We start from the raw sequence: 25,431 nt of genomic DNA, 5'->3' as shown, positions 1-25,431 counted from the left end.
GAGTTAATTTTTATGAGTGTTGTAAGATAGAGATCCAATATCATTCTTTTGCATGTGGCTGTCTAGTTTTCCCAGAACCATTTATTGAAAAGACTGTCCTTTCCCCATTGAGTATTCTTGGCTCCCTTGTCAAATGTTAGTTGGCCTTATATGAGTGGATTGATTTCTGGGCTCTCACTTCTGTTCCATTGGTCTGTGCATCTGTTTTTATGCCAATACCATACTGTTTTGATTATTACAGCTTTGTAATATAGTTAGAAATCAGGAAGTGTGTTACCTCCAGCTTTGTTCTTTCTCAAGACTGTTTTTTCTACTCAGGGTCTTTTGTGGTTCCATATGAATTTTAGGATTGTATTTTCTATTTCTGTGAAAATTGCCATTGGAATTTTGATAGAGATTATATTAAATCTATAAATGGCTTTGGGTAAAATAGACATTTTAACAATATTAACTCTTCGTATTTATGAACACAGATATCTTTCCATTTATTTGTGTCTTTTTCAACTTATTTCCTCACTGTCTTAGAGGTTTCATTGTACAGATCTTTCTCCTCCTTGGTTAAATTCATTCCTGGGTATTTTATTGTTTTTGATGCTATTGTAAATGGATAATTTTCTTTATTTCTTTTTCAGATAGCTCGTTGTTAGTGTATAGAAATGCATAGAATGATTTTTGTATGTTGATTTTGTATCCTGAAACTTGACTGAATTTGTTCATTGGTTCTTAAAAGGTTGTTGTTTTTTGGTTAGAATTTCAAGTTGAAAATAACAGAGAATAAAAGATTATATCAGATGAATATACTGGGTTTGTATGTTAGCAATACGAGGGAGTAGCTTACAGTCTGACTGTACAGTAGGATAGTCAGAGTGGCATGCCTAGAGCCGCATATTGTGTTGAGCATATAACCAGAAAATACGGGGCAGCTGCATTTAATACTTCTTGTGAGAGAATGGGAATATCTTCTCCTGAAAAAATTATTACTTTTACTTTTGTGAAGTTAGTAGAAGAGAATGAAAGTGATTACTTTGAGCAGATCTTTAAATACTTTTGTCATATATAAGTAAAGTCAATTTATGATTGAGCCTTTCCCTGTGTAAATATATACTAGGAAGGCAGTTGGAAGTAGTAAGTGGACAGTCAGACATATAGAAGATGTCAAGAGAAGATTCATTCTCTTCTATATTCTTTGTAGCACAGTTGTCTGATAAGCTCTTTAGAACCACAGTAGTTGATCTGGATATTTAGGGATTTTTTTTCCCCAAAGACAAAGATGGTATTGCTACTTTTCTTTTCCCTCTCCCTCTGTAGAAACATTCTAAATACCAAGTAGGTTTTTTTTCTTTTTTATAAAAAAAATATATATGTTTAAATTTTTATCTAAGTTGGTTCCATACCCAAGGTGGTGTTCAGACTTCACAACCCTGAGATCAGGTCACACGCTCCACTGACTGAGCCAGCCAGGCGCCCAAGTATTTTTCTAAGAGGGAATTTTCTAGCTGTTTTAACTGGAATTAAAGACTTTATTTGGGGGATGCCTGGGTGGCTCAGTCGTTAAGCGTCTGCCTTCAGCTCAGGTCATGATCCCAGGGTCCTGGGATCGAGCCCCACATCAGGCTCCCTGCTCGACGGGAAGCCTGCTTCTCCCTCTCCCACTCCCCCTGCTTGTGTTCCCTCTCTTGCTGTCTCTCTCTCTGTCAAATAAATAAATAAAATCTTAAAAAAAAGACTTTATTTGGATAATTTAGCTGAGGTAGTCATACATTTCTCTAATATTATAAAGTATCACTCTCCTTAATCACATTTTTATAATTTTCATTATTGACTGATTATACTACTTATTCGTAGAAAAGTATAAAAGAAGCTAATATCCCCAGGACCTCAACATAAATGCTGATAAGCATTTTCTTACAGCTTTTTTCTGTGTTTCTCTTTTTTTTTTTTTAAGATTTTTTTTTTTTTATTTGAGAGAGAGGGAGAGAGAGCATGAGAGGAGAGAGGGTCAGAGAGAGAAGCAGACTCCCCGCTGAGCAGGGAGCCCAATGTGGGACTCGATCCAGGGACTCCGGGATCATGACCTGAGCCGAAGGCAGTCGCTTAACCAACTGAGCCACCCAGGCGCCCTCTGTGTTTCTCTTTTAGAAATATCTCTCTTTTCTATTTTAGAAAAAGTAAAAAGAATACTTTCCAACACTAATAGTATGTTAAAAGTTATCTGAGAATATTGTGTATGAATTTTAAGACTCTGCTTTTTTCATTCACCACTATATACTCCATGAATTTCTATTCAGAAATGTTTAGCCTGTTTAAGAGGTGTATTGGGAGCCTCTGGGTCTTGGAACAGAGGGTTCTTAAAATCTTACTGGTGCCATGGTTCCGAGCAGTGATTCTCTGTGATTCTCGGGCGCCTGGGTGGCTCAGTCATTAAGTGTCTGCCTTCGGCTCAGGTAATGGTCCAGGGGTCCTGGGATTGAGCCCCACATCGGGCTCCCTGCTCAGCGGGAAGCCTGCTTCTCCCTCTCCCACTCCCCCGCTTGTGTTCCCTCTCTCACTGTCTCTCTCTCTGTGTGTCAAAAAATAAATAAAATCTTAAAAAAAAAAAAAAAAGAATAGTGATTCTCAAAGTATGGTCTGGGGGTTCCTAGAGCTCTTTGAGACTCTTGGGAAGTCCTTGAGATGAACATTACTGCCAGAATAATTCTAAGATGTTATTTTTCTTTTTTATTCTTACTCTCTTTTTAGTGTACAGTGGAATTTTCCAGAGGCTTCAGGGCTCTATGATGTGTATTATTGCAACAGCCTGAATACTGAAGCAGCTATGAGAATCCAGCAGTATTCTATTAAACAAAACATGAAAGACATTTGCCAAAAGAAAAGCCTTTCTTTTCACTTTGTTTTGGAAAAGATGGTTATTTTTCATAAAAATATTTGTGTTAACATATGAATTTATTGCCACCTTTTGAATGATTTAGTAAATATTTTTTAACATTCCTCAGTTTTAATTTATAGAGAAGTTAAATAGTGATAGCTATAACCTTGAAACAATGTAGGGAATCTCAATTTTTCAGTGTTCAGGGCTTCTGATACTGAAAAAATTAAGAATCACTAGTTTAGAAAAAGATTGATGGAAAAATCTAGGCCCTTCCTTACATCCTTGTTCTTTAGGTCTCTTTTTAGAATATCATTCTTTGTGCTCGCTTCAGCAGCACATATACTAGATATCATTCTTTGTTTTTTAGAGATCAAGGGACTTAGAGTTCTATTTCTGTCTCAGATTCTTCCCTGGAACTAAGAAGCTTGTCAGTCTTCCAAAAATAACAATTCTTTGTTTTTTCCTTTTTAGATTTGATGGTAGAGTGGTGGCAAAGCTCCCTTTCACCCCTCTTTCCTATATCCAAGGACTGTCTCATCGAAACCTGCTAGGGGATGACACCACAGACTGTTCCTTCATTTTTCTGTATATTCTCTGTACCATGTCAATTCGACAGGTGAGTGACCATATCCAGTATTAAATACATACATTCTTCCTTGCTCTCACACCCTAAATTAGCCTTTACTACTTTAATACTAGAAATGTTTTAGAATCCCAGTGGATCCTCTAAAGCTGTTTTGTTTATTTATTTGTTTGTTTGTTTAAAAGATTATATTCATTTATTTGGCACAGAGAGAGAGAGAGAGCACAAGTAGGCAGAGCGGCAGGCCGAGGGAGAGGGGGAAGCACTCTCCCCGCTGAGCAGAGAGCCTTACGCGGGGCTGATCCCAGGAACCTGGGATCACAACCTAAGCTGAAGGCAGACACTTAACCAACCTAACCTCTAAAGCTGTTTTAAATGTGTATAGGTCTAGATTACTGATCCATTGGGGTGAGAAGTAGCCATAAAACCAAACATGGTTTCCATATCCCATTTTTAGAGCTCTTAGGTTCCTTCTTCATTACAACCATCTAAAGATACAAAAGTGAAGAACGGGTTTGGTCCTCTCAGTATCATTTCTTTTTTTCTTTTTCTTTCTTTTTTTTTTTAAGATTTTATTTATTTATTTGAGAGAGAGAGAGGGAGGGAGGGAGAGCACAGAGGAGAATTAGAGAGAGAAGCAGCTCCCTGCTGAGCAGAGAGCCCAACATGGGGCTTGGTCCCAGGACCCTGAGATCATGACCTGAGCCGAAGGCAGATGCTTTACCAACTGAGCCACCCAGGTGCCCCAGTATCATTTCTTCTCTATTATACTCCAGTGCCTTTGGGCACTTCAGGAACACAAATAAATGTAATAATTTGATGATTTTAGGTTATTCACAGTTGAGATACTCAAGTCTGTGTTACAGAATTTACATTTGGCCACCATGATTATCACACATTCATAATGAAAAACAGTGAGAGCCAAGACATGAGTATAGATGGTTGAAAGAGCCCAGAGAGAAACCTAACATTTGATTCGTGGGGGAAAATTCAGGCAGAAAGGTTTGAAATAGGACTTTAAAAAGTGAGAGGGGTTAATTAAAGTCTCTGGCTTAAGAACTTTTTATATTTCAGCTTTGAACACACTGCCATTCAGCAGGCATTGCCATGGGGAAGTTGGCACATGAGACTTGTATTTCTTCTTCTGAATACTGTCAACGGCAGCAGATTTTTTGGTTGGCCTGGCATGTGAGAATAAGTAGGAAATGGAATTATAGTTTGAAACTTGCAAAGATCTTCATGATCTTGCTGCTTAATGTTTTCCCCACCTCATCTCTCATCCAACACTCCAGTCATTCTGACTTGCCTGACAGTTTCCATGTCCCACTCACCCAGATTGACTTTTTGTGAATGCTCTTCCTTCTGTCTGGCTGCCTCCCACCTCCTCCTTTTGTAGATTAAGTGCAGCCAGGTCTCAAGACTTCCTGGCATCATTTTCTGACACTTAACTGCTTTCTGGAGGATAGATGTGAGAGAGGAGCCTGACAAAGTGGAGAAATACCAGAAGACTATCTGAATTGTCTAGCATAAAATCATTATGTTCTGAACTATTGCCATGATGAGAGGGATGAAAAAGAGGGGGCAAAGTTGAGACATACATGGAGGTAAAGCAGGAGAAAGGAGAAAGTAACTCAAGTCCCACGTGTGGCTTTGGTGACCAAATGGAGACTAGTGTCAGTAAGAGGGGAGGAATAGAGGCATGAAGGGTAGCTTGGTTAGAAGATGAGCCATTGGAGATGTTTATAGAGCAGCTAAGTGGGTATGTCCACCAGAAGTTGTGTTCTTGTGTAGCTGAGGTGTATACTACATCTTTCGAAAATGTCTCTGTAGTGAAGCATTTTATTTAGTCTATCTAAACATGAAAACCAAGACATTAACAACATAGATCTCTTTTGTTGGTTTAGCAGCGATCCGTTGATTTCCAGAATATTGCTCTTAAATTTGATTATTTAAATCTGAAATTTTTAATTGTAGCTTATGTCCAAATATTAATAAAACACAATGATGTATACATTCTACTTTAAGCAACTAAGAACAGTTCTACTTTAAATTACGTTCAGATATTACTGCTTTATGTGTGATGGCTCACAGTAGTCATTTTAGATGCGCCATTTGCATTGCTACCTAGAAATCACTGTTTCAGACAGTGATTAGAGTTTTTAAAATGAAAGAAATGTTAAGAATGATCATTGAGAAAGTTCAGCTCAAGCTGGTCTTTAAACTCCTTTCTGTTATTTCAGAGAGTCTGGTGAGGTGTTTGTTTAGCAGTTAATTTTATCAGGAATGCAATGCTCATTTACCATGGCGGTCAGCAAATTTTTTGTTAAGGTCTGGATCATACATATTTTTGTATTTCCTTTTCAGACCAGACCATACACTCTGTTGTAACTACTCAAGTCTGCCGTTATAGTATGAAAACAGTCCTAGACAGTATGTAAATGAATGAATGTGGCTGTGTTCCAGCAAAACTTTATTTGCAAAACTGGGCAAGGGGCCAGCCATAGTCTGCTAATCCCTGAAGGTTCAGGCAGAGACTGTTGTAACTACTCAGCTCTGCCATTATAGTATGAAAGTAGCCATAGACAATGTGTAAATGAGTATGACTGTATTCCAGTAAACCTTTATTTATAAAAACAGGCAGTGGACCAGCATGATATGCTAACCCCTGAGAACCACAGTGTATAATATGTGCTATAAAGTTAAAATAGGAACAGTAGATCCTAGACTGGCACAGCTTAATAAAATAATTGCTTACTGAGTACAGAGAAAGGGAGGAAAGGGGCAGCAACCCCCCCTCCACACACACGCATATAGTCAATGTGTTTTGAGCCAGGAAGAATGCATACTCATAATTTTTTTTAAAGATTTTATTTATTTATTTGACAGAGAGAGAGAGACAGCGAGAGAGGGAACACAAGCAGGGGGAGTGGGAGAGGAAGAAGCAGGCTTCCTGCTGAGCAGGGAGCCTGATGCAGGGCTCGATCCCAGGACCCTGGGATCATGACCTGAGCTGAAGGCAGACGCTTAACGACTTAGCCACCTAGGCACCCCCATACTCACAATTTTTATTTCTACTTGTCCCATTCCATGCACTGATATTAATAAGAGAAAAGCATAGAAGAGCGATAGTATTGCATAGCTAATATAACAGTGTTGTATTTGAAAGATTTCTTTCTTTTGCTATATAGTTTTCTTCCCCAAGATCAATGGTGAGTTCTAACTTGTTGCTGCATCCTGAGTGGTGCTTGTCTTGGGTGGTTAATTTTATTACTCCAATTTTAAACAAGGTATTCTAATATATTTAAAGTCTTAGAAAAATTACCGAAGCGACCTACTTTTATAATTTTTTATTTTACTAGCTGCATATGGTTTCTGTACCTGTTCCTCACTAATTGTTGTTAGCATATGTACTGGAGGATTATGAACTTCTATCCAGTCTGACATACCTTAGCATTTGAAGTGTTACTATGAAAAATATGCTTCTGTCTTTGAATTAAAATGCTTGTTTTATTTCCATGTTTTGTTTTGTTGTTTATTTACTTTTTAGGATCTTAGGTTACATGGTAATTGTGAAGATGCCTGTGAAGTGAGCAGCCATAAAATAGGAGGCTTTCAGAAATTCAAATTATAGACGTACTATGATTTCCCCAGTGAGGCCATTCTTAGGCAAAGAAGTAGGCCACTTGGTTTCAGATACACACTGTGGCATAAAGTAGTTTTGTTTTGTTTTTTTTTAAAGATTTTATTTATTTATTTGAGAGAGAGAGTGAGAGAGAGAAAGAGCACAAGAGGGGGGAGCAGGAGAGGGAGAAGCAGACTCCCTGCCAAGCAGGGAGCCCGATGCTGGACTCGATCCCGGGACTCCAGGATCATGACCTGAGCCGAAGGCAGTCGCTTAACCAACTGAGCCACCCAGGCGCCCATGGCATAAATTAGTTTTAAGAGAACATAATGAATTGGGGTTTTTTGGGTTTTTTTTTAATGAATTGGGGTTTTTTGTTTGCTTGTTTGGGGATATAAAGTGGAGTGAGTGATGGGGAAACTAATATAGAATGATTCAAGTTTCCATAATGATTGGTCATATTCTTCATTGTAGGAGCTTTATCTGTTTTTGTCTACTTGTTATTTTTATCTATATTTTCTCCTTTCCTCTCCAACTCTTTGAAGGTAGTGATTTCTTCATTGTTTATATATACCTTAAAGTATCTATGTACCTGTCTATAGTACATAGGATGCACCTGAGAAGTGTATGTTAAACGAAGAGTAGGTGCTACACCAAAATAGGAATTTATAAACTTGGCAAACTGGGGTTATACCATTTTTTAGTCCCAAGAGCAAGGTATGAAAATGCATGTTTCTGCCATCCTCACCCACAGAAATTGCTTTTGAGTTTTTACCCATCTGATAGATAAGAATTGCTACCTTGTTGTAGCTTTAATTTGCATTTTGGATTGAGCATCCCTGTTTGTCTAAGAGCTGTTCATATACTCTTTTCTTTCTTTGGTGGCAAGAGACTTTGTATGCCTTTTGCCTATTTCTCTATTGGGTTGTTGGTCTTTTTCTGAATTTTTAGCTCCTATGTAGGAGATTAGCCCTCTCTGGGTGCTGTAAGTCGCACATAATTTTTCCAGTTTGTCATTTGTGTTTCAGTTTTACTTACAGTGGTATTTGCCACACAAAATTTTGTTTGCTGGATTTTTTTTTTCTTTTTTGATCAAATTTGTCTTTTATGGCTTTTGGATTTTGAATTATGGTTAGAAAGTTCTTCTGCACTCCAAAGTTACAAGGAAATTCATCCTTGTTTTCTATTAGTACTTTTTTGGTTTCATTCTTTGCATTTAGATGATGAGCCAATCCATTTGGAGTTCATACTGGTGTACCTTATTCTTTTTTTGCTCTCTTCTACTTTGCCAACTGTTATGTGATTTTTAGGAAGGAAAACATAAAAACATGGATTCATTTGAGATCACAGTTTGCCTACTTCTTTTTTTTTTTTTTTTTTTTTCAAAAACTAAGAAGCTAGAAGGTCAAAAGAATACAGTGAGGTGAATGATTGGTCTTGAATCTGGTATGCATGTGAATATGACAAATCCCTGCCAACAGCCTAGTAGTATTTTGTCTGGAGTGCCTATCTAAATTCACCTTTGAAGTGTGAAGGCCTGTTCAGTCCCGGTGACAAGTGTTTGAGTGGAGGCACTCCTCCTTTCTTCACACCTTCTTTAGATAAGAGGTCTTTTGAAATGTGCTGGTGTCGTAGGGTGGGCTAGGCAGTGTGATCTGAACCCTTAGAGTAAAAAATGTGGAGGAGTAGGCCAAACTATAAATGTCATGCCTCTAGAGTCTCAGGGGGTTAAACTTAACCAGTGTGACTGCCTGCGGTAGCCGTATTCCTGCAGAATCCTCCAGCTAATCCTCTCGTATGTCCAGATGCTACTTTCTGGTTTCCTATATTCAGTAATTCCAGTGCTGTTAATCTTTCTCGTTTATTGTGTTAAAATAGACATAAAACTTGCTATTTAACCATTTTCAACTGGACAGTTCTATGGCATTAAGTAGATTTACATTGTTGTACAACCATCACCACCATCCATCTTAAAACTTTTTCATCTGGGGCACCTGGGTGGCTCAGTCGTTAAGCGTCTGCCTTCGGCTCAGGTCATGATCCCAGGGTCCTGGGATCGAGCCACTCTCCCTGCTTGTGTTCCTGCTCTCGCTATCTCTCTCTCTCTGTCAAATAAATAAATAAAATATTTTTTAAAAAATGTTTTCATCATCCTACATTGAAAATCCTACACTGACTCTCCATTACCCCTACCCCTCAGTCCCTGGCAACCATCATTCTACTTTCTGTCTCTGCAAATTTGACCACTCATATTTGTGGATTTGATTCCATGTAAGTAGAATCATATAATATTTGTCCTTTTGTGACTAGCATGTTTTCAAGGTTCATCCATGTTGTACCATGTGTCAGAATTTCGTTCCTTTTCTTTCTTTCTTTTTTTTTTTTAAAGATTTTATTTATTTATTTGACAGAGAGAGAGACAGCTAGAGAGGGAACACAAGCAGGGGGAGTGGGAGAGGGAGAAGCAGGCTTCCTGCCGAGCAGGGAGCCCGATGCGGGGCTCGATCCCAGGACCCTGGGACCATGACCTGAGCCGAAGGCAGACGCTTAACTACTGAGCCACCCAGGTGCCCCTCGTTCCTTTTCTAAGGCCAAATAATATCTCATTGTGTGTATAGACCCCATCTTGTTTATCCATTCATCTGTCAGTGGACACTGGGTTGCTTCCACCTTTTGCCTGTTGTGAGTAATGCTGCTGTGAGCATGGTATATCAATGTCTGTTTGAGTTCCTGCTTTCAATTCTTTGGGGTATATACCCAGAAGTAGAATTGTTGGGTCATGCTGCAATTTTATGTTTAATTTTTTGAGGATTCCCCAGCTGGTTTCACAGCTACTGCATCATTTTACCCAGGACTGTTCATCTTAAGCCTTCAGTTCACCACCAACCTGAGACCATGTATTAAAGGATAATCTTTCATGTTTTCGTTTCAGTGAATAAAACTATAATTTCATTAGCTCAGGGTTAATTTTTATGCTAAACATGTAAAAACCATGTATATTTTATGCAGGTTACCTCTAGCTTTGGGGGTGGCCTTGCTTGTTTTAACAGAGAAGTCTTCTGATAGTAAATTAGAGTATAGCATCTAGGAGAATGAGAAACATTTCTGTTATTAGTGCCTTGAAACTGTCAGTAGTTTAATTGCTAAAGTGATTAGATACTTTGACCACTGGGTTTCCTGAATTTATGTTTTTAAAGTCTTTTATTTGTGAAAGATTGTGACTGTATTTACATATATCAGTAACATCTCTATAGTGTTAACCAGAATCCACTTCCTTTACTAAATGTGAGTGATGGTGTTATTAAACCAACTAACTCTATTCCCTTCATGGCAATAATGCTCCCCTTATTATGATGGGGGTATAATATTAGGATGAATTAAGGGCATCTCTCTGCTTCAGTCATCTTCCCCCATCCTTAAGAGATCATTATCACATTAGTAATAATTCCTTGATAGAGTGTTCATTTATTTACTCAACAAAATTGAGCACAGACAGGTATCATGCTCCGGGCTGGGTGCTTATTATACAGTTTTAAACAAAACTGACACATAATTATGGTCCTTGACTTCATGGAACCTTTGTTTCTTTTGAAATTAAAAGGTTAATTTTTCTCCCGATAGCTTCACTTAAAAAATCATTATCAATTATGAGGGTATAGAAATACATTTAGGGCTTCCTGGGTGGCTTAGTTGTTAAGCATCTGCCTTGGGCTCAGGTCATGATCCCGGGGTCCTGGGATGGAGCCTCACATCGGGCTCCCTGCTTGGCGGGAAGCCTGCTTCTCCCTCTCCCACTCCCCCTGCTTCTGTTCCCTCTCTGGCTGTGTTTCTCTCTCTGTCAAATAAGTAAATGAAATCTTTAAAAAAAAAAAAACCATTTAAAAATTTTTTTAAAAAAATTTTTATTTACTTATTTGAGAGAGTGAGTGAGAGAGAGACAGAGAGAAGGAGTAGGGAGAGGGGCAGAGGACGAGGGAGAAGCAGACTCCCCACTGAGAAGGGAGCCAGACGTGGGGCTCGATCCTGGGACTCCAGGATCATGACCCGAGCTGAAGGCAGACACTTAACCGACTGAACCACCTAGGCACCCCTAAAATTATTTCTATTATATTAGTCATTCAGAGTAGAAGCAGATGAAACCAAGGTTGAACTTTGAACCTAAACTAACACAATTTTATGATGTATTACTAGTTCACGTAAGTATTTGTGAATCTGGTTTTCATCTTGTACATATTTTTTCCCATGCTAGGATGTTATTAATTAAATGATTGACCATTGCCTTAAGAGGTTTCAAAGGAAAGCAGAAATAATGCTATACTGATCATATAATAGATTTTAAGACACATTCCTATTTGAGAAACTTTTTTTTTTAAAGATTTTATTTATTTATTTGACAGAGACAGCGAGAGGGAACACAAGCAGGGGGAGTGGGAGAGGGAGAAGCAGGCTTCCTGCTGAGCAGAGAGCCCAGTGTGGGGCTCTATCCCAGGACCCTGGGATCAAGACCTGAGCCAAAGGCAGAAGCTTAATGATTGAGCCACCCAGATGCCCCCCTACTTCAGAAACTTTAAAGTGATGGGGAGAGAGGAGGAATGCATTGGAAGGTTGAGGAGGTACAGTGTTTGGGGTAAAACACCAGTGTTTGAATCTTGTTGCTACTTTATTGGCTAAGTATCCTTGGGAATGTCAGCCTCTTGGAGTCTCTCTCAGTCTCCGTTTTCACAAAGGTGAAAGGGGGTTGGTGGACAACCTCACCATGTTATGATAATCAGAAGACAGTGACACAGAATGTTAGCCGTTCTTAGGGTCACATTTTTTTAAAAGATCAATTAGTGCCCCCTCCTCTGGGGTATCAAAAACTAATGATGTACTGTATGGTGACTAACATAATAAAATAAAATAAAAAATAAATAAAATTAATATTTGTTCCCCAGCCCAAGATAGGATAAAGTTGCTTTTTATAGATTGAAACAGGGTGATACATCATTAACTGAAAATAAATCTAATTACCTTTTCTCATTTTATCTTTCTCCTTTTTTAAAATTCCTTAGTGCTTAGTGAACAAATGATTAAGCTGCCTTGACCTTCACACCACCAACTGTTTCTTTTGTATGAATTTGCAGCAGCGGAAATGGTAGGTTTGCCAGCTTCCAGCAGGGGTGTTAAGTTAGTCCAGGGTGGTGACGGAATTCAAGAACAGAAGGAAAGTTCCTTAATTCCCAGAATTAAAGTACTTGCTTTTTTTTTATTTTCTTCTTCTTATGAGTCAGTAATAGATTGTGTAAATGGTGATCTCCTCTATAAAAAGTGCTCTAATTCTCAGTAAAAACCCAAGTAAACTTACCTGGTAAACAGCTAAGGGGAAAACTGGCTTATTCTTATGAATTTATAGAACTGTAAAACCTATGAATGGAATGCTCTTTCTTTGAAAGCAAAAAGGATTAGTGGTTCTGAGGAAGAATGGAAGAGTTTTATTTTTTTTTTCTTTTTTCACCCATATCTTAACATATAACTTTATGTATGTATGACTGTATCTGAAAAAGTATCCGTGAGAATTTGTCATTGTCTCTTTGAACAGGTATATGTGCTCAGAAGAGTGATAAAAATAAATTTTTTTTTTTTTTTCACTCTTGGCTTGCTTAGGGCAAAGAATTTTGATGTGCCCTGTGTATGTATAAAAGCAGGTTCTAATTATGTCATGTCAGTATATTTAAAGCCATCAAAATGAGAAGATCAAATGCCTGCCATCTCCTGTTCCTCATCATTAACATATGTCACTTTATTTAAGACTTAGAGCTTAGTTCATTAATGTATAGCTCATCTACAAGCAGAGTGTTTTCATTTTTAGTACTTAAGTTCAAATCAGTTAGAGAATGCAGGTGGTTCAGAAAATGATAGCTTAACTAGTAAGTGAGAAGAACAGATTATTCGGCATTACCTTAACCTGATCTCTTTGTGAGTTGTTTCAGTGCATGAGTTCAAGGCTTTATTTAGAATATTGCCTGTCATTGCTGAAGAGTGGTTCAAGTCTTTATACAATGCCAGGAATTCTTCTTTGATGCTGAGAGTACAGGGTAAAAAGCAATGGTTTCTACCTTTGTGAAATTCATAATCTGTGTGGAAAGACAGGCCCATAAGTAATAGTAGAGTATGATTGATGCCCTTGATGTGTGTGTGCATGTACAAAATGGTATCAGGAAAAAAAAAACATGCTATGGAAGCAAAATGGCTAAGGTATGAAACTAAAATTTTGTACAAAGGGGCCATTTTAGTTCTGTCTTGTAGGATGAGTAGGGCTTTTCCAATCTTATCAGAGCATTTTTTTTTCAAGATTTTATTTATTTATTTGACACAGAGAGAGGGAGATAGTGGGAGAGAGAGAGAGCACAAGCAAGGGAGCGGCAGGCAGGCAGAGGGAGAGGGAGAAGCAGTCTCTCTGCTGAGCAAGGAGCCCGATGCGGGACTCGATCCCAGGACCCTGGGATCATGACCTGAGCTGAAGGCAGACGTTTAACCGACTGAGCCACCCAGGCGCCCCAGAGCATTTTTTTTTTAAGGTTTTTATTTATTTATTTGATAGAGCACAAGTAGGCAGAGCAGCAGACAGAGGGGCAGGCAGAGGGAGAGGAGAAGCAGGCTCCCCGCCGAGCAGAGAGCCCAATGCAGGGCTCGATCCCAGGACCCTGGGATCGTGACCTGAGCTGAAGGCAGACGCTTAACCGACTGAGCCACCCAGGCGCCCCTTATCAGAGCATTCTTGGCATCAGAAGTAGTATGAGTAAAAGCATGGAGGCTTGAAAGTGTGTAGTGAATAGAAGACTTCTGAGTGCGGAATTGTTGGTGGAATATAACAGGAGCTGAGCATGCCGCTGCTTAATGTTAGTCCCCCATAGTACAGCATCAAATTATTCCTTTGTCTCTCACTCTAAGTGTTTCTTTCTTTTTTTTTTTTTTAAAGATTTTATTTATTTATTTGACAGAGACACAGCGAGAGAGGGAACACAAGCAGGGGGAGTGGGAGAGGGAGAAGCAGGCTTTCTGTGGAGCAGAGAGCCCGATGTGGCGCTCAATCCCAGGACGCTGGGATCATGACCTGAGCCGAAGGCAGACGCTTAACGACTGAGCCACCCAGGCGCCCCTCTAAGTGTTTCTTATAGTGTAAGTCTGCTGGTGACAAATACTCTTGATCTTCATTTATCTGAAAGTATTTTTATTTTCTCTTTATTCTTAAAGGATATTTTCACTGGATATAGAATTCTGGGTTGATTGGGTTTTTCTCATTTGTTTGTTTTAATCCTTTCAACATTTTATTTTATTTATTTATTTGTTTTTATTTATTTATTTGACAGAGAGAGACACAGAAAGAGAGGGAACACAAGCAGGGGGAGTGGGAGAGGGAGAAGCAGGCTTCCCACTGAGCAGGGAGCCCGATGGAGGGCTCGATCCCAGGACCCCAGGATCATGACCTGAGCCGAAGGCAGACGCTTAACAACTGAGCCACCCAGGCGCCCCTCCTTTCAGGATTTAATTTTATTTATTTCTTTTTTTAAGATTTTGCTTATTTATTTGACAAAGACAGAGATAGCGAGAGCAGGAACACAAGCAGGGGGAGTGGGAGAAGGAGAAGCAGGCTTCCCACCGAGCAGGGAGCCTGATGTGGGACTCGATCCCAGGACCCTGGGATCATAACCCCAGCCAAAGGCAGACGCTTAACAACTGAGCCACCCAGGAGCCCTCCTTTCAGCTTTTTAAAATGCCTTTCCACTATCTTCTGGCCTCCATTGTTTCTGATGAGAAGTCTTTCATATCTTTGTATCCCTATAGATAATGTGTCACTTTTCTCTGCCTGCTTTTAGATTTTTTTTTTCTTTAAGTTTGGTTTTCAGCAGTTTGGCTGGATATGCCTAGGGTATTAAATTTTTTTTTAAATGCTGCTAGAGTTTTTTTCCTGCCCATTCCTTCTCTCTTCTTTTCTGATTCCAGTTTCTTACATGTCTGTCTTTTCAGTATGGTCTAAGAGGACCCTGAAGCTCTGTTCAATTTTTAAAAATCTTTTCCTCTCTGTTCTTTAGATAGGATAATTTCTGTTAATCTGTGTTTAGTTTACTGACTTCTCTGTCATCCCTAATCTGAGTTAACCTTAAGTGCACACAATGATTTTTAAATTTTGATATAATATTTTTTAGTTCCAGAATTTCCATTCTGTTCTTTTTTTGCTATCATTTTTCCTTGCTGAGATTTCCTATTTCTTAATTTATTATGAACATACTTTATGCCCTTTGGCATAGTTATTTAGCTGCTTTATTTTTTTTAAGATTTTATTTATTTATTTGAGAGAGAGAGAGAGACAGCACTTGAGAGCAGAGGTGGGGAGGGGCAGAGGGTGAGGAAGAGAGAGGATCTCAAGCAGACTCTGCGCTGAGCACGGAGCCTGATGTGGGGCTCGATCACATGACCCTGAGATGATGACCTGAGCGAAACCAAGAGTCGGACACTTAACCGACTGAGCCACCCAGGTGCCCCTATTTAGCTGCCTTAAAATACAAACCTTATCTACTGATTGCAACATTTGGATAATCTGAAGATTGGACTCTGTTGCCTGCTTTCTTAAGTATGGGTCAAGTTTCTTGTTTGTTGGTATATCTAATTATTTTGGATTGTATCTTGGACATTGTTATGATAGGTGTCTGTTATTCTTTGGAAGAGTGCTCAGTTTTTTAGTTAAGCAGGAAGTTAACTTGGCACTCAAACTCTATACTCTGTCTCCTTTCTTGTAGGCAGTACCTGAAATCTCAGTTATTTTAGTCTCAGCTGGGCTACTTGAAAGCTGTCTCACACTTGGCATAGTTTAAGAGATTTGGGCAGAGTTTAAATGTAGTTGTGAACTTCTCCTCTGTTAACTGTTTTCCAAGAGTTTCTCACTCAGTTTTAAGCTGCTGTGGTCACCCAAATCCCTGTCTTTTGGTTTTTCAAACCAGTGAGACTTAAGTTTCATACTGAGTTTTAGATACCCCACTCTGTACCAGCCACATCCTACCATTTGTTATAGGATTAAAAATACATTACATACGTGAGTACATATATAATATAGAAACATACATCTTGTCTTCCTGCGCTAAACTACAATTCAGAACATTCTCCTTGACTGATCCTCAGATGAAGGGCTAAACGGGATCTAAGGGAAGTTTTACTGGAAAGATGGTTAGGAGAGAGACAGAGATTTGGATTGTCACTTGATCACCTGACATACCCCCATCCCTCAAAAAAAAGACCTTTATTATAAGCAAGGGCTTTGACAACCTAGGACAGAAAAGTTCATCAGCATTACAAAGGAAGTGGCATTACTCTAGTGCAGATTTGATGTGCTCATGTTCCTTTCAGAATTTTGATTTCCACTTTGCAAGATGTGTGTTGAAATCTGCAATATAATTTGTTAGAACATAGTCACATTCTAGAATGCTAGAGCCACAGGGACTTTGGCTTCTTGAAGGTGCTTGATGGGAAGCTTGAAGGGCCCAGCAGGAGGCCTCAGGTCCCTAACAGTATTTTATCTGTTTTCTGTAGAGGGTTTTTTCATGAGATTTTGTTTAAAGAAAGGATTCTGTGGCCTAAAGTGTTGAAAGTGATTGATCTAGTGATCCCTCTTCTTTCCAGGGGGTTGGGCAACTGAGATTCGGTAAGGTGAGAAGACTTTGCCTTATTGCTGCTTTGCCTGGTTTGCCTGTACTGGGACTCAAGTCTTCTGATTGCTGACCCAGTAGTGTTTCGGGTACCCCAGTGTACTGCCATTGTTCTCAGTAAATATTTCATCTCTACATCATTCTCTAAAACATCTAATTTAGATAGAATGTGAAAACCCTAGGGTTGTTGGGTGGGGCCATCTGAGGTGATCGGATTTCCATACAGCTTTATGGATCTAGTAAAGATTATGTTACAGGAACTTGATGAGAAATTGTAATCAATTGGAAGTGAAGGCTGGTTGTTTGATGCCAGAGAAACTAACAAAGAATAAACTAAGGCTTGCCATGGCTGAGTTATTTTAGTTAAATGACTAAGGAATAACATTTAGCAGAATGTGTTTATGGCTAGTGACCTGGGTCTTCCCAAAATATCCAGTTAGCAACCAACAACTTCCTTTTCTTGATCACTGGTTCTTATCCTTTGCAAAGAGGAAGGAACGCAAATCCTGTAATGGTATTTTTCTGGGTTTCCTGCCAATTGAAGGCATGATTATGGGAAAATGTTTTTCCTTTGTTTTTCCCTTCTGACATACACTCCTTAGTTGTTACCCTATTACACAGGACAGAACAGAAATTCAAAATAATTGTTTTATATTTTTCTATAACCTTACCAAATCTTACTGTATTTTGCATGTATATTAAGTATTCTTCCATACCATCTTTATAATATATTAAAGCTTTTGTCTTGGGGTGCCTGGGTGGCTTAGTCGTTAGGCGTCTGCCTTTGGCTCAGGTTGTGATCCCAGGAGCCTGGGATCCAGCCCTACATCGGGCTCCTGGCTCCATGGGAAGCCTGCTTCTCCCTCTCCCTCTATGCCCTTGTGTTCCCTCTCTCGCTGTCTCTCTCTGTCAAATAAATCAATAAAATCTTAAAAAAAACAAAAAGCTTTTGTCTTTCAGCAAAATGCGTATCTCTAAGCTAAATCTTACTAAGAAGCCCTGAAAAATTGGAGGAGAATTAGGAGATTATAGGAAAGCAGTCAGGTCAAGTTTAATGGATAAGGTTGTTGAAAGACATAATGGAGATAATGTATACAAAAGTATCTGCTACAGTGTGTCATGCTCAGTAAGAATTTATTGAATCACTCTGACAGTTGACTCTTTTTCCTCATCTGCATATAAGGATAATAAGCCTGCCTCACTGAGCTGTTGTGAGGATTGAATGAGAACATTCATGTGAAGTACTTAGAACAATGCCTAGCCCTTTGAGATAGCACCCATAGAAATATTCACCTTTATTTTAAATTATCCTGTTTAGGGGTATCTGGGTGGCTCAGTCGGTTAAGCATCTGCCTTTAGCTCAGGTCATGATCCCAGGGTCCTGGGATCGAGCTCTGTGTCAGACTCCATGCTCAGTGGAGAGTCTCCTCCCTCTCCCTCTGCTACCTGCCCTGCTCGTGCTTGCTCGCTCGCTCTCAAATAAATAAAATCTTTAAAAAATTTTTTAAAAATAGGGACGCCTGGGTGGCTCAGTCAGTTGAACATCTGCTTTCGGCTCAGGTCATGATCCCAAGGTCCTGGATTGAGCCCCGCATCGGGCTCCTTGCTCAGCGGGGAGTCTGCTTCTCCCTCTGCCTGCCACTCCCCCTGCTTGTACTCTCTCCCTCTCTTTGACAAATAAATAAAATCTTTAAAAAAAATTTTTTAATAAATTATCCTGTTTAGCAATATTTCAAAAAGTTGGCGACAAGGAATGAGAAAAGGATATATAAACTTATTTTTTATATATCTTTATAGTTTTTATTTTTTATTTTTATTTTTTTATTTTTAAGATTTTATTTATTTATCTGACAGAGAGAGAGACTCAGTGAGAGAGGGAACACAAGCAGGGGGAGTGGGAGAGGGAGAAGCAGGCTTCCCTCAGAGCAGGAAGCCCGATGCGAGGCTCGATCCCAGGACCCTGGGATCATGACCTGAGCCGAAGGCAGACGCTTAATGACTGAGCTACCCAGGCGCCCTCTTTACAGTTTTTATATGCATTTTGTATAGACTATTTTTTAGAGCAATTTTAGGTTCCCCACAAAATTGAGCAGAAGGTACAGAGATTTCCCATCTCGTCCCTGCCACCTCATGTGCGCAGTCTCCCCAACCACAACCCCTAGCACCAGAGCACTGCATTTGTTCTAGTCAGTGAACTTACAGTGACACTTCTTTGTCACCCAGAGTCCATAATTTATTTTAGGGTTCACTCTGGGTGTTGTACATTTTGTGGGTTTGAATTTATATGCATTTATTTATTTTTTTAAAAGATTTTATTTAAGAGAGAGACAGAGCATGAGCAGGGGGAGGCGGGGCAGAGGAAGAAGCAGGCTCTCCACTGAGCAGGGAGTCCGATGCAGGGCTCGATTCCAGGACCCCAAGGCCATGACCTGAACCAAAGGCAGACGCTTCATTGACTGAGCCACTCAGGCACCCCTGCATTTATTTACTTAATGATGTAACATACGCATGTGCTCATACGTAATCTTCGTAACAGAATGTTTTTATAGGCCAGGACTGCTACAAGATCTTTTTTATTACTAAGATAACGATCTCTTAGAGAGTGGTTTAATAGAGGAAAGCTGTACTTTGAGTTGTATGTCAGTTCACGTCCTGACTTGTAACCTCTCTGTCTCAACTTTCTCATCTCCAAAGCAAGGATAACTGAGGACTGGCATCTAGTCCTTAGAACTATTTGTAAACTTTAAGGTGCATAGAAATGTTGGATGGTATTACTACTGTGGAGAGAGAATGGTGACCTCTTCTTTTTTACCCATCTTTTTTGCATCTTGAGAGCATCAGTTAGCTCCTACACCAAAAAGACTTCACGGACAGGGAAGCAGAGAAAATCTTATCTAAGAAAACCATCAAAAGCCCTGGGTTCATTTGTGAAACTATAGGAATTTAAACAGATTGTTTAGAATTTCACTAAAGGATAAGATTGCATGTAGTACATAGAAAGCATTTATAGTAAAATACAAATACTTGAGTAATGTAACACTGATAAACTTAGTGTTCCCAAAGGAAGCCTGTGACAAGAGCCACAGGAGAACAAAGTATAGAGCTGCCTGGATTTCCATGAACTTCAGCCTTGCCAATAAAGTGTGTCCGTTTTAATGTTTTTGTTGCTGTTTGAGCTCTTCCCCATCTAGAGCAGTGGACTTGTATCCAGTAGTCATTTAGATGCTTTTATTTCATAAATAGGACGTCAGGGCGCCTGGGTGGCTCAGTCGTTAAGCGTCTGCCTTCGGCTCAGGTCATGATCCCAGGGTCCCTGCTTCTCCCTCTCCCACTCCCCCTGCTTGTGTTCCCTCTCTCGCTGTGTCTCTCTCTGTCGAATAAATAAATAAAATCTTTAAAAAAAAAAAGAAAAGACGTCAACAGTCTACCCTTCAAAATATTTCCTATTTTCCTTTGAGTTGTTTCTTTAAATTACAGTAAACCTGTAATTTAAAGGGCATCAGAGGTTTTACACTAGTCTTTATTTCTAAAATGGTAAGGACTCACTTAATTGGCCCCTGTCTCTACAGAAAAACTGATCAAGGATGTCTAGTATATTTTGTCTAGACTGTATTATTGTGTTTGTTAACTAGACAAATGTGTCTATCCATAGCTAATTCTGTAATGTCTTATTCTTTCAAATTTTATCTTTAAAGTCATTTCCCACAGTGCCTTGCTTAATGCTGGATATATTGTAGGTGGTCAGTAAAGACTTACTGATTAAATAAAAGAAATGGGAAATTAGTGACATTATATCATTTGGTCTTACTGTTTTGTACACCTTTTTAGAAGCAGGCATGAAGGAGTTATTATAAAAGTAATACATTCTCCAGCTTTACTAAGGAGAAGCAGCCTAATCTAATGATTGATTTTTTTTTTTCTTAGCTTCCTCCCAGATTTCTTTTTAAAGTAAAGCACAAGGGGTTGGGGGGATGGGGTAACTGGGTGGTGGACATTGGGGAGGGTATGTGTTGTAATGAGCACTGGGTATTATATAAGACTGAGGAATCACAGACCTGTATCCCTGAAACAAATAATACATTATATGTTAATTAAAAAAAAAAAAAGAAAGCACAAGCTGCAGTGTTGTGAGTATGTGAGTGGATGGATAAATGAATGAATGAAGTTTTTGTGATAAATATAATTTGAATGAGTTCTTAAAGTTGTGTCTTCATTTTTATATATTCTGTTATATTCTGGCAGTGTGCTATGTCAGAAATATAAACACTCAAATCTGTAGCAGTCCTCATTCCCAATGATGAAGGACTGAGGGATTGTAATTGTATACACTTCAGAGAAGGCTGGATATGGGTATTGTCATGGTGCATTATGTACAGTGGGGCTCAGTAACTACTGAGTGAATGTGCGCTCGCTCACCTGCCTACCAACGGGGTAGAGTGTGTTCTGAAGACCAGAACTTTAACATCAGAAGTACTGTGTAAGAGCATCCATCCGATTATGAATCCAAACACATGGGTTTTAATTCTAACTTTGCTCTTCATTTAACTTTGTAATTTTGGACAAACCATCACACTTTTCCAGGTTTTCATTGGAATTCCTCAAATACAAAATGAAAGAATTGAGCAAGAGAAAGTAGATAATCTTTAAAGTTTTTCACTCTTATGAATGCTGTACAGAATCTTAACACCTGACCTTTAACTGAAGCTCTCCACATTCGCAAACCCTCTCACTTCCCTCTTTAAAAAGGCATAGCATTTAATCCCCGCATCACATTCTCCATTCATGGTTTGCTCTGTGGTATGCCCACACCTGTCTGTTCCTACCAGGTGAGTCATTGCTTTTCAAGAGCCTGTATCTATCCTAAAACTGTTTATGCTGGTTTTACTTGTTGTTGTATTTATGTAATTTAATGTTACAGTAAGTAATAAAATATGAATATAAAAAGTGATTTTTATGAGAACTACTTTAATGAAGGTGAATTTTTGAAAAAACTGCTGAATTGGATATAATGAGACAAGTGAAAAGGTGAGGGGAGGTGCTAGAAATCTAGGAGGATTCTGGACTCAGATTGCTTTGCAGGAACCTAAGATCCCTTACCACTCTGAAAAAACTGAAACTGAGTATTTCAGTTTCGGCTTTAGATGGTGCAGTAATGACTAAATTGAACTGATGATCCATATTGAGAGAAAAGGCCTTGCTGTAAGAAACAGCTAATGAATATACTTTATATGCTTCGAGTTGAAATAAAAGATTACCTCTTTCAATGATTCTCCACTTGAAAAAATCAGCTTCTTTTGGTTGTGGACCAAGGTCGCATTAGGTGAGAGGGCTTTTACTGTCTTATGACCTCCATTGTGTTGTAGCCTTTTAAAAAATAACACGGTAGTAATTGTCCTATTTTAAATAGGTCATAATGGTACTTTTAATTTATATGCCTTCTCTTCATATGGGATCTATATAAATACTCTTCTATCTCATATTAAAACCCAATTTTAATTCTGTTTTCTTCACAGAACATCCAGAAGATTCTTGGTCTTGCCCCTTCACGAGCTGCCACCAAGCAGGCAGGTGGATTTCTTGGTCCTCCACCTCCTTCTGGGAAGTTCTCTTGAAATCAAGAAGAACCCTGTAATTCCTGTCATTCTTTTTAAACATTCAAATTAGACTGGCAACTATTTTGTAGCAAGAGCCATAGACAACCTTAGCACTTGGGCCACTTTCTAGTGCTGAGTTATTTCTAGCCTTTTTGGGTATGATTCAAATGAGAATGGCTCCCAGCAAACATGATAGTACTTTCAGTCACAGATTAATTTTTAGAAAAATAAGTTTGTTGGTTAGATAAGTTCAGGCATTGTTTATGTAATGAGAAGCAAATAGCATCTTTCTTGTTTGGCCTACATGGATATTTTCTGTGGGCCTGACTCTCAAGTCTGTGCTGTGTGCCATGTACCATGGAAGTTGGCTCTCCATGAGCATTTAGAGATCTGGAAGAAAAATTTAGTTTGTGATATCTTAATTGGAACTATTTGTTGTACATTGTTTCCAAGCCAAGTATATGACCCAGGATCAATAAAGACGCCAAAATTTTAGCTATTTCATCTACAAGGTCAGATCTGTTTTGTACCATATTCCTAGATACATGTTTTTAGTAATCTGAACATAAACATTGGCCAGGAAGGGCTAAACTCAAAGTTTTAAATGTACTATTTTATCATACTTGCCTTATAAGCTCATAATATAGAGTTGTCCTATTATAAGAAGTGGAAAGCATGAGAGGAAAGGAGAGAAGTAACTCATGGGAGTATAAAAAGGAGGGCTTGGCATCCCTTTAAACCCTTGGGTGACTTACGGGATTCTTGGCAAGGCACTCTTAGTCCTCCCCTGGAGGCAAGGTTATAGTTAGAGGTAGGAAGCCTTGCAGAGCTTCCTTTTGGTCACAGTGGCCTTTAGTTCCTGCCGTGTTCCTTTGTAAAGGATGAGAGGATGCTTTTATCATGAACTTCCCCTGCCTAATCCCTGAAATTGGAAATCTTGTATGAAGTGGTTACTCTCGTAACAAATACATACATTGATCAGTAGTCTCCTTAGATGCATGTGTTCTTCCAATGAGAGAAGACATGTTATTTGCAAAGTAACAACTGTGAAACTGATAGCAAACTTCTCAATGGCATAAAATCCAGAAGACAGTGGGATAATATCTTCAAAGCTGAGGAAAATAATTATCAGCCTAGAATTTTATGTACGGCTAAACCATAAGATTGGGGGCAAAACTGGGAGGCAGTATTTTCAGAGCTACAAAATCCAAGATAATTATGAACTTCTAAGGTTATGTTTCTGGGGCACCTAGCTCGCTCAGTCAGTAGAGCATGCGACTCTTGATCTCGAGGACATGAGTTCAAGCCCCATGTTGGGCATAGAGCTTTCATATTAAAAAAAGAAATATATATATATATATATATATTTCCAGGACAGAAAAGAATACCAGGAGGAAGGTGTAGGATATAAGAAACAATGGTCAACACAGATATTTATAAAATATATGGATAAATTTAAGTGTTTTATGGATTATCTGGTTAAGAATTGTTTCAAGAAAACCCCATAAGGTAACTACTGTTCTTACCCTCATTTAACAGATGAAGAAACGGGCAGGAGAGGTTAAGTAACTTGCTCACCATCACTTAGCTAGTGAGTGGCAGAGTTAGGATTTGGAGCGAAGCCACCTAAAGTTACATAGTGCGGGCTCTCCAGTCCCTCCCCATAGGCGTGCGGTGATTCTCTTCCCTCGGCTCTTATTCTTCAGCTAGAGTACAGGAGACATGAATTGGGGGCGGGGGGTGCTTGGTGGTTCTTGTTTCCTTAAAGCTATCACATGGGTGGGAACACAGCAGAAGCTCAACAAAAGTAGATGAAATGGAACAGAAATCTTTATTTCTAGGTCACTTTGATCAGAAAGGATGCCTGATAATGGACGGCAATGATTTCTAACAGTCTTTTCCCCGCGTCAATGACTGTTCCAGGCAAAATAATAGTGAAAAGAATGATCATGACAAAAATGATGATCATGATAACAGTGATGACAAAAATGACGGAATCTCTAAAATAAAACAGAAAAGAGAAGGAACCACACTGAAAATTCTGCCAATGCCTTTGTAAAGTGAGAATATATAATCCATCCTACCACCTACCTCCTTAGGTTTTGATGAGAGTGCTTTCTAATTAAATTTCTTATGGACCAGGTTTTCATAAAGTGTATTTCAATAGAAGAGGGTGAATAAGAGGGAGAGTAAAAAGGAAGGAGAGTAACATCTATTCACCCTATTTCTAAAACAGCACAATAGGTGTATTACAGAAGAGTAAAGCTACCACATCACGAGAATGTAAATTAAAGGACATATTAAGGCCTATGCAACCTCACAATTAGTTTTTTTTAATTACTTGCCCTGAACAGTTTTCAAGACTAGTCATTTGGATGATGACCTTTCAAGCCAGACAAGCCTCTGAACATCTCTTAAAATGTATGACTTGGCTACTGGACCTATGTAAAGGATAGTTGTCCCTTTTCTAGTTTAAGGGGAAAAAATCAAGCATTTTTAATGCTGTGTATTAGCCTACTCAGGTTGCAGTCATAATATGCTAAAGCAGTAAACTTTGGGGGAAAAAAATGCAGGTAAACCTGAATTTATTAACAGATAGCATTCCAAAATCTAGGTCAGTTTGGAAGTTGGAAAGCAAATGGGTGTAGGTACTCATGTGCCCTTGAGCAGACTGTGGTCCCTCTTCTCCCATGTAAATCATCCTCCAGTGGGGTCAGGGACATACAATGACACCAGTGGATTGATGAGCATACAGAATTCCCTTACATCCAAATCAAAACCATTTTGCCGCACACTAGTATGTAGTAGGGTTTTTTTCAGTATACTTTCTTTTTTTGCATTAATTCTGCTTAAGGTGTAGTCTTTTAATTTACTTTTACCCTTGAGTTTTTAAACTTTTTAGAATGGAAAAAAGTCTCAAAAACAAAAGTCTTAAAAAGTATAAAGAACACTGAGATACCCATTATTCAACAATTACTAACTCATGGCCAATCTCATGTCTACCCCTGCCTGCCTCCTGTAGTATTTTGAAGCAAATCCTAGGCATCCCATCTTTTATGCATAAATATTTCAATGCTTTTAAA

General features: G+C 38.9%; 1 protein-coding gene across 5 annotated transcripts in view; it reads left to right on the top strand.

Annotated features, from left to right (window-relative positions):
* TMCO1 (transmembrane and coiled-coil domains 1) overlaps positions 1–25,431 on the top strand; it is a 56,580-nt gene extending 31,149 nt beyond the window's left edge. For 2 of the 5 annotated variants that reach the window (XM_045876826.3, XM_045876827.3), the window contains 2 exons: positions 3,341–3,485; positions 22,268–25,431. In XM_045876826.3, coding sequence (XP_045732782.1) covers positions 3,341–3,485; positions 22,268–22,366 — 244 coding nt within the window. In that variant the 3' untranslated portion in view covers positions 22,367–25,431. Of the gene's footprint in view, positions 1–3,340; positions 3,486–12,125; positions 12,209–14,032; positions 16,327–22,267 lie in introns of those variants that run through there. The other 3 variants (XR_008506229.2, XR_010412182.1, XM_045876828.3) reach the window with 3 other exon arrangements.

Source organism: Mirounga angustirostris, unplaced genomic scaffold, assembly GCF_029215605.1.
Source record: "Mirounga angustirostris isolate CCGP_5_RB_7025 unplaced genomic scaffold, mMirAng1.0.hap1 SCAF_6, whole genome shotgun sequence".
Classification (NCBI taxonomy): Eukaryota; Metazoa; Chordata; class Mammalia; order Carnivora; family Phocidae; genus Mirounga; species Mirounga angustirostris.
The sequence above is the reverse complement of the archived record's forward strand: the minus strand, read 5'-3'. Positions and strand labels throughout refer to the sequence as shown.